Source organism: Carassius carassius, chromosome 7 (genome assembly GCF_963082965.1).
Source record: "Carassius carassius chromosome 7, fCarCar2.1, whole genome shotgun sequence".
Lineage (NCBI taxonomy): Eukaryota > Metazoa > Chordata > Actinopteri > Cypriniformes > Cyprinidae > Carassius > Carassius carassius.
The window spans coordinates 33,428,921-33,445,871 of NC_081761.1; the positions used below are offsets into that span (position 1 = coordinate 33,428,921).

Genomic DNA, 16,951 nt, shown 5'->3' on the forward strand with positions numbered 1-16,951 from the left:
ATCTTTATCTGTCCCCCACGGTGCTCCATTCTGTCTGCACTGACGCTGTCGAGCTCACATTAGTCATATTCTGCTGTGGAGTTTGATTGCACCTGAAGACCCCACTGAACCGGACGTATTATTATTCATGTTTTGATTTTCTTTTTAACTGTTGCTCCACTATGACATGCGTTGACCCGACCAAGGACTTCAACTGTTTTATTCTGTGAGCAAAAAACATATTTCTCTATTAATGGTCGTTCAAAACTCACTGTGTTTTGAGGAAATTAATTTATAGCATTTACACATTTTTATGTAAGTGTTTAGTTTAGTGTATAGAGGAATATAAATCCCCCATATTTTATCAACAAAAAAAAAATTCATTTATATTTCATCATATTTTAGTAGGCGCTTTAGCTATTTTATTTCTTTTAATTTTATTGTATTTAGTTTTATTTGATTTTTTTATCTCCATTTTATTTTAGTTTTAGAGGTATTTAATTATTTAAATAAATGTTAATATTTTATCATATTTTAGTTGATGTTTTTATTTTATTTTATTTTATTTATAGAGGTATATTATAAACCCCAAATATTTTCTCATATTCAGCTATTTTATTTCTATTTTATTTTAGTTTTAGAGGTATTTAGTTTACAGAGAGAAATGTTTTAGCAGTTTTTCTTTTAATATATTTAATTTAATTTAATGTAATTTTTTGTATACATTTTTTTTTTTTATTTCTCCTTTTTTTTAATATATTTTTAATTTCTCTCTGTGTTTGACATCACAGCTCTGGACAGTCACTAGTAAAGGCTTGGGATTGCGCACAGAATTCAATTTGTGTAGCTCGAAGCATTTGTGTTCACATTTGTGTTCAGATGCTGTTTGGGGAAAGTGTGTTTTGTTATTTTGTTGTGTCTCTGTGAGTTCAGTGCTTTGTGCTCCTCTGGGCTGCTCTGAGCCTCCTATGCTTCTATGGAAGAAAACAGACGGAGAGGGAATATGAATGAGAAGGAGAGAACAGAAAGTGTGAGCCTGAGGAGATGTCTTGGCCTATATTTGAGAACAGTGAGCGGGTTAACTGAGTTCCTCTCTCTTCACCCTGCACTTCACTTTCCTCATTACTCATTACTGTGTGTTTCATCTGATCATGAGATCTCAGCCGACACTTATCAAAGGAGAACAAGAAAAAGAGACTCTTCAAGGACTGAAACGTGTTCTGGTGTGAAACGCCTGTTTTTAAAGCTTTCAGACTGTGTTTGTGATCTATCTGTCTGTCTGTCTGTCTGTCTGTCTGTCTGTCTGTCTGTCTGTCTATCTATCTGTCTACCTGTTATATTCATTTTTTTGCATGTTGGAATATTACTATTACTATATTTGAAATACTTGGCATGCAATATATAACTTTAATAATTATTAATACTAAATTATTTAATTGTATTTGTCCCATCCACACTAATCAAAAATAAAAATAGATCCCAGATCTGCTGTGAGCTAGGCCTATATGAATACAATCTTATTTCGTGTTATGAGTCATTTTAATATATTTAACTATATAGTTTTTTTTTTTTCAGGAAATTGGATGAAAATATTTTATATGAAACGATATTTGTGGTAATGCCTATTTGTTTAACGCTCTTTGGTGTGTTCTGTTTTTTTGTTTGATTTTATTCTTTAATGTATTTTCATGTTTATTTATTTACTTATTCGTTCATTCATTCTGACCATTTATATTATTTAATTTTTTAAGAATTCCAATTGCTATATTATAACCGTGTATACAATCAAATGATCACAATCAAGAGTTTATCAGCATTGATTTCAGATCATCAGCTCTGCTGTTGGTAGTGTTTTTGTGGTCGTATCATTAGATCATTAGAGCGACTATATTTTTCAGTTCAAACTGAGAAATGTCTGAAATTGAGTTGACTTTTAAAGTCTGTCCGTAAGCTTAATGTAGCTGAATAGGTGTTAGGTAATAAATGCGGTTGCATGCTGAATTAACTGTAGATATCTCACCCGCATCCCAGTGAAACAAACAGTATGCCAATGCTTTTTTTTTTAGAATGAAAGTCTGATGTGAACCTGGCGTTAATGCTCAGTTGGCCGAGGTTTAAAGATTGCCTGATTTAGCCTGCAGGAGATCACAGCATTTTAGATTAAAGCAAAGCCTCTCCTGGAGATTTCCTGCAAAATTTAGATCTCTGATCAAACACACTTGACCAGCTCATCAAAGTTCAGCTTCACGTGCACGTTACAGACAGGTCTTCAGATCATTTCATATGACTGGCTGCAGCCCTGGCCAAAGCTTTGATAGCATGAGAGAGGCATCAGGTACAGTTGTGAGAGGGTGCGATTGTGACAATAGAAACTTTGACCCTAACTTTGATCTTTAGAATTACAACCAATGGTTATTTATTTTATGTTAACAGTTATTTATGTTATGTTCCATTATTATTATTATTATTATTTTTAAATATTGCAATTTATTTAGATATTGTATTTATATACTTATTTATATTTTATTTTTTTCTAATGTAGTTTATTCTATTAAATTTCACTTTATTTTATTATTATTTATTATAAAATGTTTTATTTTATTTTACATTTATATTTATATTTACGATATTGCATTTCCTTTTCTATTTATTTTTTTATTGTATTTGTATTTATTTCCTTTTCATGTATTTTATTCTATTCTATTTAACACTTTATATTTTATTGCATATTTTTATTTATTTTTAAATATCGCAATTTATTTTCTATTCAAATTCTAGAGTTGAGATGTTTATATATTGTATGTATATATTTATTTTTAATGTATTTGCTTTTTATTTGCTTCCAATTCTATTTCAAATTCTATTTTGTTGTAGTTTCTTATGATGTTTTGTTTTATTTTATTAAAAATATAGATTTTTTCCTATTTATATTCTATTTATATATTTTATTTGTATGTATTTTCTTTTAAGGTATTTTATTATATTCTTTTTTTTTTAAATGCATTTTTCTGTTCTGTTTCACTTTTATTTCATTTTATATTTTATTTAATTGTATTTATTTTTAATAGACTAATTTGACAGGACTTCCTAGAAAATGCACATCTCTAATTTGAATGCAGGGACATCTTCTCTATATCGCAAGGACACCAGATATTGCTGAAACTGGGCCATATTTAGATTTAAGTGAAATGTGTCTGGACACTGAGACACACACCTTGTGAAAGCAGGACATCCCTGTTTATCACTGCGGTTTGTCCTTCTTTCCCTCCACCTATCATGAGCAGAGACCGAAGTGAAGGTCCTCTGTGAGCTTAGCTCTCTCACACTGCCGGCAGAGTCTATATTTATCCCATTCACCTCCTCTGAGCCTCTCTTTCACCCCTTCACCTGCACACTCGTCTGTTCTCTTCACCTTCTGCCTTTTCTTCTCTTTCTGCAAACCAGTATCTGCTGTAGTACCCTCATCCTATTGCCTAGCAACCAGAGGTCAGGTGACCTTACATCACCACACCCTGTGCATTATGAATAGAATTTCTACTCCATATAAATCAAATCTTGGGATGCATACAGTATATGTGTGTGTGTGTGTGTGTGTGTGTATAGTATATATAACAAAGTTGGTGAGTGTATAACCATTGGTGAAACCATTTTACTTAATTTCTTATCTCATGCAGACCTGCTTTTCTCATTACAAACCTTGCACTTGAGACATTTTTTTTGAAAGCTAGATCTTATTTTATGACCCACTGTTTGGTGACACAGGGCTCAGTGGGACGCCGCACATCTGTATCCAAACACAACATATGCTAGTGACTCGTCGTGTTGCTGTCTACAGCAGGAGCAGCAGATGATGAAGCATCAGAGAACGCGCTCTAGAGGCACATGAAGATGAGAAATGTAACAGGTGTGAAGTAAGGATGATGAAGCGTCCCAGCTCTCTCAGCTTTAGTCTTCTGTAGAGCAAGCAAGCGCTGTGTGTGTTGTGTTCAATAAGTCAATCTCCCTGCTCTGTGTCGTTAAACAGCTTTAGTGTATTAGTCGTGTTGTAATCCAATGGGAGATTATTAGTCTTTATATGAGTGTGTCCTTTTAGAGTCTGAGGCTGTCTGGGTCAATCTCCATGGGAACCATTGATTTAACCTCTGACCTTGTGATGACCGATTTCCGACGGGAAAATTAGCACTTCTTTTGTTTGTTTGTGGCTTTTGAAAGTGTCTCAAATCGCATAGATTTTTGTGTTCATTCTTCCATCCTCTATTCTTCTTCTTCTTCTTTCAGTAGAGGAACGTTTTCAGGTGACGTTTTTCTCTCTCAATCCCTGAATATATAAGTAGAGGAACAGACGTCACGGGTCTTGGTCAGATCCCTGCTTCGGTGCACTCACAATCCTTTAAATCCGACACAAAGGAATCGCCAGCATTCACATTTACATCAAAACCAAAGGAAATTCATATATTTGTTATATTATAATTTTAATAACCCTACTCATGGCATATTTTAACAAAAATCCTTTATCTAAAATAGTCATTCATGGGTTTATATATATATATATATATATATATATATATATATATATATATATATATATATACTGTCGTGTTTTCATTTACACAGCTTGTTGATCTCTTTTGTATTCAATCTGAATACAATTGCAGACTTACATTTCCAGATTGATAAATGTTTCATTTTCAGAGCGTACTGTAGTCATATTCTTTGATAAGCAGCATTATACGGCCGTAGGTCCCCTTGAAACCACAAACTGCATGCTTTCATCCAGTCAAACAGCATTAAAATATTTTCCTTTTGTCTTTACTTCGAAACACATTTGAAACTGGAATTGAGCATTCAGATGAACTTTTCCTGATGAATTGAGTATTAAAACCCAACAACGACTCCTGATGGCCTGGCAGTGGCGGTAAAGAATAAATCAGACGTTCCTCTGCTATAGAAGCGCTCCGCAAACACTGAAAAAACCTCTGTTTGTTTACAGAGAAGCACTGAGGGGAGTTAATGAAAGAGAGGTTGCTAAATGGCTCAGTGCTGCTGAATGTCACTGTTATTGTGGCAGTTGTGTATGTGTGCGTTTTATTTTTGGCGCTGTATAATGCAGTCGTGATTGGCAGAATCAGAAGAGCATCAGGCGCCGGTGTTTTCTCCTCGGGTGGCCGCGTGTGTGTGTGCTGTCAGAGGTGTTTGTGATTTATTGCCCTCTTCGGCTGGAAGTAAGATCCAGCACAGATCAAGCATATGCACCCAGACGCACACATTTCCTCTCCAGACTATTTTGTTACACGCAAAAAAAGCTCAGAAACTGGGGATATAAGATCCACCTGTCAGTCATGCTTTGTGTTTCAGAGATATGAACGTTTCCTGTCTATAAGACACTTCCTGTCTCCAGCTATATGAAAGAGATACTGCACCATATCCATCCAGACATCCAGTCCTCTCTTCTTCACAGTCGAATGTTCACTTTGTGTTATTCATCCGCCAGTGATTGTTCTTCTGAGTTATTATCTCAAAATTACAACTATTAAAACAGTTTTGAGTAATTGAAATATAAACGGTATCAATTAAAAAATTATATAAATATTAGATGAAAAAGTCAAGTTGAAAGGCAAGTAAGTTAAGAACTAAACTGAGTAAAACTAAAATAAAAATGCAGTTAAAAGAAAAAAAAAAAGGAAATGGAAAAAATAAAAGTTACAAAAGCACATAACCAAATTCCTAGAACTTAAACTAAAATAAATTGAATTGAAAACTTCAAAATGAAAAAACGGATATAAATAAATATTACTAACTTGACATATTTGAAGTACTAAAATTGCTAAAACTTGAAGGATAAAAAAGCCAAACAGAAATATTATTTAGAAAAAAGAAAAACAAATGCAAACTACATAAGCAAACAACAAAATTACATAAATGTTAACTAAAATACAATTATTATTAATACAAATATTATTTATTATAATAATAGTAATAAATTCTAGATGATCCCACTCTTACTGGTCAGCATATTGACAAACATTTCTTGAGGTACTAAAACTACTAAAGTGCAATAAAAATAAATGAAAGTGAAACATAAATATTTAAAAGCAAAACTTTTAATACCAAATACATTTAGGACAACAAAATTACAGAAATGTAATAAATACAACTAATTAGCTTGTTGAATTTTCTCTCGCTCCTACTGGTCAGAATATAGACAAATGTTTCTTAAAGTACTAAAATAACTGAAATCAAAATAAATAAAAGGTAAACAGAAATATAAAAAGGCAACATGAGCACATAACAAAAAACATAAACAAATTAAAAAACATAAACAAAACATACAAATCATTACAATATACTAATTTTCTTTGTTGAATATTCTAGATGATCTCAGTGTATAAACAGACGTTTCCTGAATGTTTTCATTGGCATTAATGTGCACAGAACGGCAGGAAGGCCTTTCTCATATTTCAGTAAATGATATGAAGTGAAATTCACTGCACATGACACAGTGTTCATTTCTCTTGTAAAGAGCGCAAGTGATTAGAAAAGCCATTTCTCAACCAGACATAATAACCTCATCAAGAATCACAGAAAGAGAGAGATAATAGCAGTAGAGACGTGGACAAAAGACAGGCAAAAGAAGAGACACAAATTGAGAACAAGAGAGAATTTGGGAATTTAATGCACTCTTTATTTATGTACATTTGGGGGGGGGGGTTACTCTATAACATGACTTAATTTAAAATGAGAAAAGTACAAAAAATAGTGTAAAAATAAATAAGTGTGAAAGCAATTTAACTCTTAAAAAAATCTTTAAAAATATATTTTTATGACACTACTTTATTTATACAATTTGTAAAAAAATAAATAATAAAATCATAATTTGTAAAAAAATAAATATATATTATATATATAATTTATTTATTTATTTATGTTTTTACAAATTGTATAAATAAAGGAGTTTATATATATAATAACATCAAATAATAACAATTTAATTTAGGAAAGAAGAAATATAGTCAAAATATTTTACTATTTAACTATTTATTAAAAATAATTATTTATTTAAAAATTAAGAACTAATTCTAAATCCAAAGAGATTGAAAGAATAACCAAACAGTAATAAATTAGAAAACTCAATAAAATAATAACTGAAAGCAATCACAAACACATTTTTTTTTTTAAATAAATAACTACTTCTAATTACGAAGAGGCAAAGAGAAGAAAGTATGTAGTTTTTTTCATTTTCACATGCTTTTTATTTAATCACAATTGGGGCAAGACAGTAGTAATAAAACTCAATAAAATAATTCCTGTGAAAGCAATTCCAATCTTTGTTTTAATAACTAATTTGAATTACAAAGAGGCAAAGAGATGGAAATATTTTGTTTTTGAATTTTTTGAATGCATTTATTCATTTGGGACGAAACAGTAACATTATGAGTTATAACTAAACAATAACCTGTTCATTAAAATTCAGTTGGAGAAGAAAGGTGGAGGACAATTAGCTGTTTTATCTTCGCTGAGCTCCTGTCTCTCTCACACATTACTCACTGCTTCCTGCAGTCTGATGCTAATGCACTTCTGTTCAATATTTCACAGTGCACACGCTCTATCTGTCCTGCTACGATGTGACTTCTTGTCATCGTGCGTTAGGCTCTTCATGATAAGAAAGAAGCCGAGGAGAGAATCGCATTCGGACTGACAACTGCTGCGATTTTCAGATGTGTATTTTTAGTTCTACCTCTGTTCTGTCCTATTTTCTTAAGATATGATATTTTTGAAGTGGATACTGAGCATTTAATTGTGGGATTGTGTGAGAATTAGACTCAAGAACATCGGTCTTCACTTGAATGCTGAAGCTGTGCATAGTTGCATAGTTTAATGTTGCAGAAACAGTGGAGTAGCCACAGTATTAAACTGAATTGTGAGAGGAAAACACCAACATCTAGAGCACTTCATTATACACAGACTTCCTTACTGAGAAAAATGTAAATGCAAGGTGTTACGTAAGCTTCAAACACTGTGTGTGTGTGTGTGTGTGTGTCTAAATTGCATTAATAAAAAGTAAATATTTTTATGCATTATGGTAATGTGAATTTGTTAAATAAACGGCTGTACAACAGTTTGATATTTAAATATACTTCAGACAGTTACTTTTTTTTAATCACATTACATATTCACACAATGGCAGTAAATTATTCATAGTTTATTTATTCACCCAAATTATTCTTAGTTTCTTATATTAGTTTTTATTTACATTTGTTTTTGTTTTTTTTGTTTTTTTTTGTTTTTTAATGAATTCATTAGTTTAATTTAACCATTTTATTTATTTATTTATTTATTTATTATTAATCCACAACCCCCAGTTTGGGAAACTCTGGAGTGATGTAATTTTTAATACAGTTACTGACGTTAATAAAGAATGGTGTAGATTCTTTTAGGTCAAAAGTAATCTAAAAGTAGTCTGAATAAATGACCAAATATGTGTAATCTACTGTAAGAGATTATGTTGCAAACTACAATTTCCAGCATTTAATAAGTAATCAGTAATGGACTACATTTAGTAATTTTGTCAGTGAGTGTATTGGCATGTTTTTTGAGTGAGAAAAAACACCAAGTAAAATTATATTTCGTGTTATATTTCCTTTGATTCCAGGGCTGAAAGTCATCATGTGTTTGTGCATATTTTAGTGTTCTTCTGTTTACACACACACACACACACACACACACACACACACACACACACACACACTTGTAGATGGGAATCTATAGGGCAACATGCAGCCTGAGGAACTACAAGAAACAGATGAAAGCAAAGCAAGAGAACAAGAGACTGAGAACATGATCAGATGGGAGGAGAGCAATGGGGAAAACTGTGAAGATCACTCACACTCTCTCTCTCACACACACACACACATTCTCGCTTAGATAAGGTGTAATGAGCAAGTTGTTCACTCTATGCAAAAAAAACCTTTCTGATTATTGCATCATGTCATTAAGCGAGCTGTCACCCACAGCTGTGTCTCAGGGAGTTTTATTGGACGTGATGAAGTCTTAAGCAGCCAATCCCTGCGCAGATTTGTCCTGCGGAGGCTGTCGGCGTTGTTGCCGTGGCAGCATGCCATTTCACTTTCTCCTTCATCCCTTGTGTCCGGCCTCACTCGCTGTATTCTCTCACCGAATAACTTTATTCCAGCAGTTCTCTGAGCTTACACTGTCTTCATGTGTTTGGTAGTAAGACAATAGCGATCTTATCTTGAATGTGTGATGGTTTGTTTGATTTTCAGCTGTCGCACCAGTAACCGAAAGAGCCTGATCTTGACCAGTACGTCTCCCACTCTTCCCCGGCCTCACTCTCCTCTGCCGGGACACATCGGTGAGCACAGCACTCCTCACTGATCACATGACCTGCACCTCTGAGGTACTGTCCAGACACGTTCAGTGTGGTCCTCTCTGTCTGTCCCACAGGAAGCAGTCCGCTGGACAGTCCTAGGACCTTCTCCCCCAGTGCACCGGCCCATTTCTCTTTCGCATCATCAAGAAGGTAAATAAACAAATCACTAAACAACCAACAAGCTGTTCTTCATTTGTTCCATTAGGCCTATGATGTTTTTTAGCATGCCTGTCTTTCCTCTTTTTAGTAATTGTAGTACAGCCGTCTCTTTATTTTGTGAGGCTTCATGAGTTTAGTACCAAACTGAAATCTCATGATGGACACAACAAACAGATCAGATTTGATCCCTCGTGGACAGCCAGTCCTAAAGATCAGATTTGAAGAACAATTTTTTTTTTGTTTGTGTGAACAAAGCCTGACTGAAACTGCACATTTTCCCCAGTCCATCTTGGTTTCACTGAAACAGAGCGATTCTGTTCAACAATAAAAGTGATCTCAAAACATCCAGAGCAGAGCTAAAAATCAATAGACTTTTTTTCCTTGCAAGTGCTTTTAGCTAAAAGTTGCTATTTTCTCTTTGCGTTTTTTGACCAAGCAATGCACAACTCCTTGCTCTTGTCTCTTATGTTTACTCTAAGGCTGCATTTATTTGAACAAAAATACTATATTACAAATTTTCTATTTGAATATATTTTAAAATGTAATTGGTTACTGTGATACATAGGTGAGTTTTCAGCATCATTAATATAATATACTGATTTGCTCCTCAAGAAACAACTTAATATTATTGATGTTGAAAACTTTAAAAAAAAAATTTTTTTTTGTAGAAACCATCATATTTTCCATTGATGAGAAGAAAGTTCACATAAACATCATTTATTTGAAATATAAAAGTCCTTACTGTCAATTTTGATTAATTTGATTGCCCTTGCTGAATAAAAAATAAATAAATCTGATGTTTGAGTGGTAGTGTACATTATGAAAACGAAACTTAAAATATATTTAGATTTTATAACATTTTTCTAAATAAATACGTTTTTATTCGTATTTATTTATTCATTCATTCTTATAATAAAAAGAATTGCCATAATATTATTATTAGTATTATTATACTGTCAATTTTGTTTAATTTGATTTGTTCTTGATCAATAAAAGTAAAATAAAAAAAAAAGAAGAAGAAATCTTATTGATCCCAAATATCGGAATGGTAAAAGTCTGAAAATGTTACAAATATATATTAAAAATCTTAAAATATATTTTCATTTTCTAAATAAAGTTTTTTTTTTGTTTGTTTATCCATTCACTCTTATCATACAAATAATTGGCATAATATAATATTTTATTATAATAATTTCTTTAATAAAGCTGTTAATTTAGGTCAGAGTTTCATTTCATTGTAAAGATCAAGTCTGCTTTTGCTCTGGTTCAGAGGTTTGGGGAAGTCAGATGTGTCTTTAAGGAAGGAGATTCTCCAGACGGCACACACACACACACACACAGACACACACATCTCAGCATCATCCTTCCCCAGCGCACAACAGCCGTTTGTCTGAAAGACGAGATTGAGGGACGAGAGACAGACGATTGATCCACGCTCTTTCCCGTCTGACGCGGCCCTGTCCTGCGAGGGCTGATATTGGATTTAGCCAGTATAAATCTGGTGCAGCGAAATGGTTGCACAGCATGCGTCATCAATCCTGTCCAAAGCACAGAGCAGCTGCTCGCAGCAAACACAGGAGCATGAAATATAGTGCTTTAAAAAGAAGACACAATCCAGCCCAGAGCAGTGATACATCACAAAAAATGTTTGTGCATGCACACCATCAACAAATGGGCAGGGCTCATTGGGGTCATCCCTGCTGAGATGCTCTTTTCATTAGGAGGAAGCTTTGGTTCTGAGCGCACTGGTTCTGCTTTCTTCTAATGTGGTGGGATGACAGTTTTAATGACCCCACAGGGAACGCTGCCCGCACAGAAATACACACTAAACCATGCAGAAATGCGACGGTTGCCTAGTAACCTCACAAGAATGGCGCCACATGAAATGGACTTATAAACTCTGCCCACAAAGAACTGCGAAAACTGCATGTTACTCGCTCACATTTAATGTTTTACACAAGAAACATCAAACATATGAGTTTCAAACAGCCAGACGGGAAGCTCTGCCATTTCTGTTTGCCAGTGGCACTGACATTACACACTTTACCTTTAGTTTATAAACAGAAAGAAATATATATTTTTTAAATGTTGTATTATATAAGTCTGTTATGCTCATCTAAGCTGCATTTATTTAATTAAAAATACAGTAAAAGCTGTAAAATTGTGAAATATTATTTTAATTTAAAATAACTGTTTTCTATTTGAATATTTTTTTAAATGTAATTTATTCCTGTGATGCAAAACTGGATTTTCAGCGTCATTACTCCAGTCTTCAGTGTCACATGATCCTTCAGAAATCACTCTGATACACTAATTTGCTGCTCAAGAAACATTTCTGATTATTAGCAATCTTGAAAACAGTAAATATAAATATATTTGTATATATAAAATGTGACTTTTTCGAGATTTTCGACAAATAGAAAGTGAAATAAAAAACTGAATTAATTTAAAATAGAAATCTTTCCTACCATTACAAAGGTCTTTTACTTTCATTTTTAATCAATTTAATGCATATTTGCATTAAAATATTTAGTATTAATTTCTTTCATCAACAGACTCATACTGAACATGCCTACATTTTAAATTTGCTTTATATGAAACATTAAGCTGAACCTTAGCTTTTAAACATTTTGTTGAAATTAACAATATTTGTTTTTCTCTTAAGATAAACTCTGATAAACTATGGTAATACTGTGCAAAATCTGGTACATTTATGTATAAGGAACCGTTTGGTCTCCCTCCGTAGGGCTGATGGCAGACGCTGGTCTCTGGCCTCTCTTCCCTCCTCTGGATATGGGACCAACACACCCAGCTCAACGGTACAGGACAAACTATGTATATACAGTATATGCCATTCTACAGAATTGGTGGAAACTGCCGTCTCACAACCAAAAAACACATTTAAAAAGCATTTAAGTAATAAAATCTTAGGTGTTTATTAAGATCTTTCTATTATCTATTGAAACACACAGTAATAATTCAAATATTAGTAAGCTTAATATTTATAAAATCATAATTTATTGGGTACTTTCAGGTGTGAGGTGGCTGTCCCGAACCTTAACCCATAAATTTCAACTAATGAAAATGATGAAAATTATATTGAAAAATTTTAGTTTTTAAAAGTATATTTTTGATTCTTTTAAAAAGTGAATTTCAAAAAATTATATTTATATTATATTATATTTATATTTATTTATATTTATATTATATAAATTATATTTATTTTATATTTTCTTTGTAAATTATGAAAATGAAAATTATTTCCATGTCACTACCGAAACGGTGTATGTTTTAGTCCATTGGCCGAGCTTGATTTTAAACACACCCATAAATTTGTGATCAGGAAATATTCCAGTGTCCTTCTATATCATAGCTATGAGGTGTAAGTAGATAGGTCTCAATATTTTGAGGTAAATGTGTTCAAAAGTCTGAAAAATCTGTAACTTTAAGGAACGTTGCTACCAAACACCTTTTTTTCTGCAGTTAAGTCCACATTTTGGTAGTTATTCCATAACTTTTAGCTTTTAAATGAATACCAACTGTGCTAGCTAACCATGTGCTGATTAGCATCTTTGAGCTAGGTTCAAAAGTATCTAAAATTGTCACTACAGAAACAGTCACTACCGAAACATTTGGTGGCATTTCGGTAGTGACATCTTAGGTTTTTTGGGGGGAGGGGGTGTTGTCCCATAGAATTGTCACTACTGAAACATTTGGTGGCATTTTGGTAGTGACATCCTAAGTTTTTTTTGGAGGGGGGGTTATCCCTAAGAATTTTCACTACCGAAACAGTCGCTACTGAAATTCATTTTGTGTTCTATTTAATCCGTGGCAATGCAGAAAACAAGTTTGTGTTCATCCAACCATTTGACAACTGTTTGAGCTCTTCAGTTTTTGTTTGTGATAATGCCAATACAGTGTTTGGGGATCAAATGATTTTCATGGTTGAAATAATGGTTTAACTGGTGCTTCTTGGAAAGTGTTCTTGGGTCCACCATTTTTCTCATAAATTCAAGTTGATTTTGACCTTTTATTGACTCTAGAGTGACATATATTTGCAATTAAAGCCACACTCATTCACTCATTAACACGGTAACATCAAGTAGGAGGGAAAATCATTACCGCAGGTCTGTGTTTCATTTACAATTCACTCCACTCATTTTGGCTGGTAATCTTATCTTTATAAGTCTATCCTGGATTTACTGCACAAGACAAGTGGAGCATACACAAATAAATGGAGTTAGACAGATCAAGCGCATTATAAACCTCGTAAAATGGCTTTGGCTCTGTATATTCAAGCATGCTGTATATTCAATGAAATGACGAAAGCTATGATTCTGAAGACATGTTACAAAATAGGCTATATTGAATGCAAAAAGTCGAAAATTGAACATAACTCTATAAAAACATGTCAAATATATTAGCAATTTCTTAAAAAATTTGTTTTTTCTCATCATTTTATGTCAACACCAGTATTATTATCATTAGCTAAAACTAAAACGCTTAAAAATAAAAACGTATGTGAAATAAATTACAAAAATGTACATGAAAAGCAGCATTAAACATTAAATTATGCATTTAAATGTTTGATAATACATTTTGTTTAATGAATAATATATGTAATATATGTAATTAATTTTAATTATTACTTATATATAAGAAATTTGCAAATCATAAATATAAACAATTACACATATTTTATTTCCGCTATTCACCAAGGCAACATTTCTAATTTTCATTTCGTTGAACAAGTTTTAAAATCCTAAAGTACTACAAGGAGTAAAACTAAATGAAGAAAATTCTATAACTATATAGACATATATATATATTTATAAAGACTGTGAAGAAAAATGACTAAATCTCTAACTAAAATGAAAAATGAAAATAAAGTCTCATTCAAAATAATAACAAAAACTAAAATTGTTTTTACCAATAAAATAGCACTAATCAACATTGTCAGATTGACTGATTGATTGACATCGTTCAGGATAATGCCTGATTTGTTATTATCTGATTTTCTAAATTTTTTCATAAATATAAAAACACAGCTGTGAATCCTAAATAAAAGTATATATTTTAGTAGACATCGTTTCTTTTTATTTCTGTTTAAGTTAGAAATTTTATGTATCAAGATGTGTTTTTTAGTGTCAAATAAACACTAAATCAATCTGTCAATGGTTTTTTTTGTGCAAATATTGTTCTTTTCAAATGGAGTAGTAACATTGTGAGACATTTTTGGTCCCATGTAAAGTATAGACATGTGTGTCCTGTATAATGTAATTTCTCACTCGGTTGTGTTGTCTCTTTAGTCTTCCAGCTCGTCTCAGGAGCGGCTGCATCAGTTGCCGTTCCAGCCCACACTGGACGAGCTGCACTTCCTGTCCAAACACTTCGGCAGCACCGAGAGCATCACTGATGACGACGGCCGGAGATCACCGCATGTGCGGCCGCGCTCACGGAGTCTAAGGTGCACAAGCACACACAACGCACATCTATACCAATTTATGCAATTTATGTCACTGTTACTGTCCCGTCTCTGTTTCTCTCTGCAGTCCAGGGCGATCACCTTCCTGTTATGATAATGAGATTGTTATTATGAACCATGTTTACAAGGAGCGGTTCCCTAAGGTTAGCAAAACACAAACGCTTCAGAATAAAATTAGATTGCATCCGATATAATATCATTGTGATTGCATTGTTGCATTATTTTCTGGGAAGTGTTCATTTTGAACTATATATATATATATATATATATATATATATATTTTTTTTTTTTTTTTTTTTTTTTATGCATTTAGCAGACGCTTTTATCCAAAGCGACTTACATTGCATTCAGGCTAACAATTTTCTACAATCATGTGTTCCCTGGGATTCGAACCCCCAACCTTGTTGAGCTACAGGAACATATATATATATATATATATATATATATATATATATATATATATATATATGTGCCCTATTTTTGGAGATGTTATTCAAACGCTGTCTATCCGTTACCTTCAGGCCACGGCTCAGATGGAGGAGCGTTTGGCTGAGTTCATCGAGTCGTTTTCGCCTGAGAACGTGCTGCCACTGGCCGACGGTGTCCTCAGCTTCATCCACCACCAGATCGCCGAGCTGTCCCGAAACTGCCTGACCAAATCTCGCGAAGGCGTCATCACCACCGTCTACTTCTACGAGCTGCAGGAAAACCTGGAGAAGCTGCTGCATGAAGTGAGCATATGTGTGGGCTGGATATGAGGATGTGTGTTTCAGCTAATATGAATTCATGTCTCACTTTAATTGACTGGATATTAAATAGTTTTATTAGTTACATAATATTTTATTAGCTCAATGTTTGTTTGCTTAAAGAAATTAGCTAGTTAATATCCAGTTAAAAGATAATTTATAATAGATTTTTTTTATTGCGTCTGATTACTTTTTGTGGGTCTGTGTGTTTGTTAAAATAGCAGATATTTCCAGAATTTCTCTTTTTTTGGTAAATGTTCAAATATTTTTCAGTTAAAATTATTTTCAGTTTTTCCTCAACAGTTTTTTTTTAAGTTTATTTACAATATATAATTTTGTTTTAATTCCAAATCATCAGACATCGAAGTTTCACTACTATGGAGAGCCAATTTTTTTATTTATTTATGTAAATAATTAAATAGGTTAATACTTATTTTAATTTAAAAAAATTATATTAATATTTTAATTAAAAAAATATCGATGAATTGACAGCTGTAACCCTGTAATTGAAAAAAATAAAATAAAATCACATGCTTGTACTTGCATAAAAAAATCAATCCAAAGGTGATGATAGAAAATAATAATGCTTATTAATGCTAATTATAATGAATTTGTTTATAATTTGAATAAAGATTTACTAAGTATTTAATTATGTATTTAAAGATTGATTTAAATATTTATTTAATTTGGAGTTATATGGCCCTCTATACTCTACGGCCATTATCACATCTTTTCTGTGAGCTTCAGATTTTATAAAGATTTATATTTGTCTACAGAAGTCATTTCAAGCATTCTTAGAAATATAAATTCAAACTCTTTTTTGACTGGCCGTTTTAATTTTCCATAATAAGTTCTTTCAGAGGTTTCAGTGGTCAGAAGTGTCTCTTAAAGAAAAGTTTATTTTTCTTGTGTTGTCTGTCAGGCTTATGAGCGATCAGAGAGCTCGGAGCTGACCTTCATCACAGAGCTGGTGAAGAAACTCTTCATCATCATCTCCCGCCCTGCTCGACTGCTTGAATGTCTGGTGAGAGTCTCCACACACACACACACACACACTTGACTTGATCTGCCGGTCGCTGGGTTTTGGTCGCTTCTTTAGCCTACTTTGTGCGGTTGCCATGGCAACTGGCTGATGGGGTCACCAGGGGTCAGGTATGGAAAGTACAATGTGCTGAAAGGCTTGAGTGTAACAAA

The 16,951-nt window shown here is 32.9% G+C and overlaps 1 protein-coding gene across 1 annotated transcript in view; it reads left to right on the top strand.

The window, feature by feature from the left end:
• mast1a (microtubule associated serine/threonine kinase 1a) overlaps nucleotides 1–16,951 on the top strand; it is a 37,764-nt gene that overhangs the window by 1,678 nt on the left and 19,135 nt on the right. Inside the window, exons 2-8 of the mRNA XM_059555028.1 lie at nucleotides 9,261–9,349; nucleotides 9,442–9,517; nucleotides 12,273–12,345; nucleotides 14,836–14,993; nucleotides 15,079–15,154; nucleotides 15,533–15,742; nucleotides 16,680–16,781. Coding sequence (XP_059411011.1) covers nucleotides 9,261–9,349; nucleotides 9,442–9,517; nucleotides 12,273–12,345; nucleotides 14,836–14,993; nucleotides 15,079–15,154; nucleotides 15,533–15,742; nucleotides 16,680–16,781 — 784 coding nt within the window. The remainder of the gene's footprint in view (nucleotides 1–9,260; nucleotides 9,350–9,441; nucleotides 9,518–12,272; nucleotides 12,346–14,835; nucleotides 14,994–15,078; nucleotides 15,155–15,532; nucleotides 15,743–16,679; nucleotides 16,782–16,951) is intronic.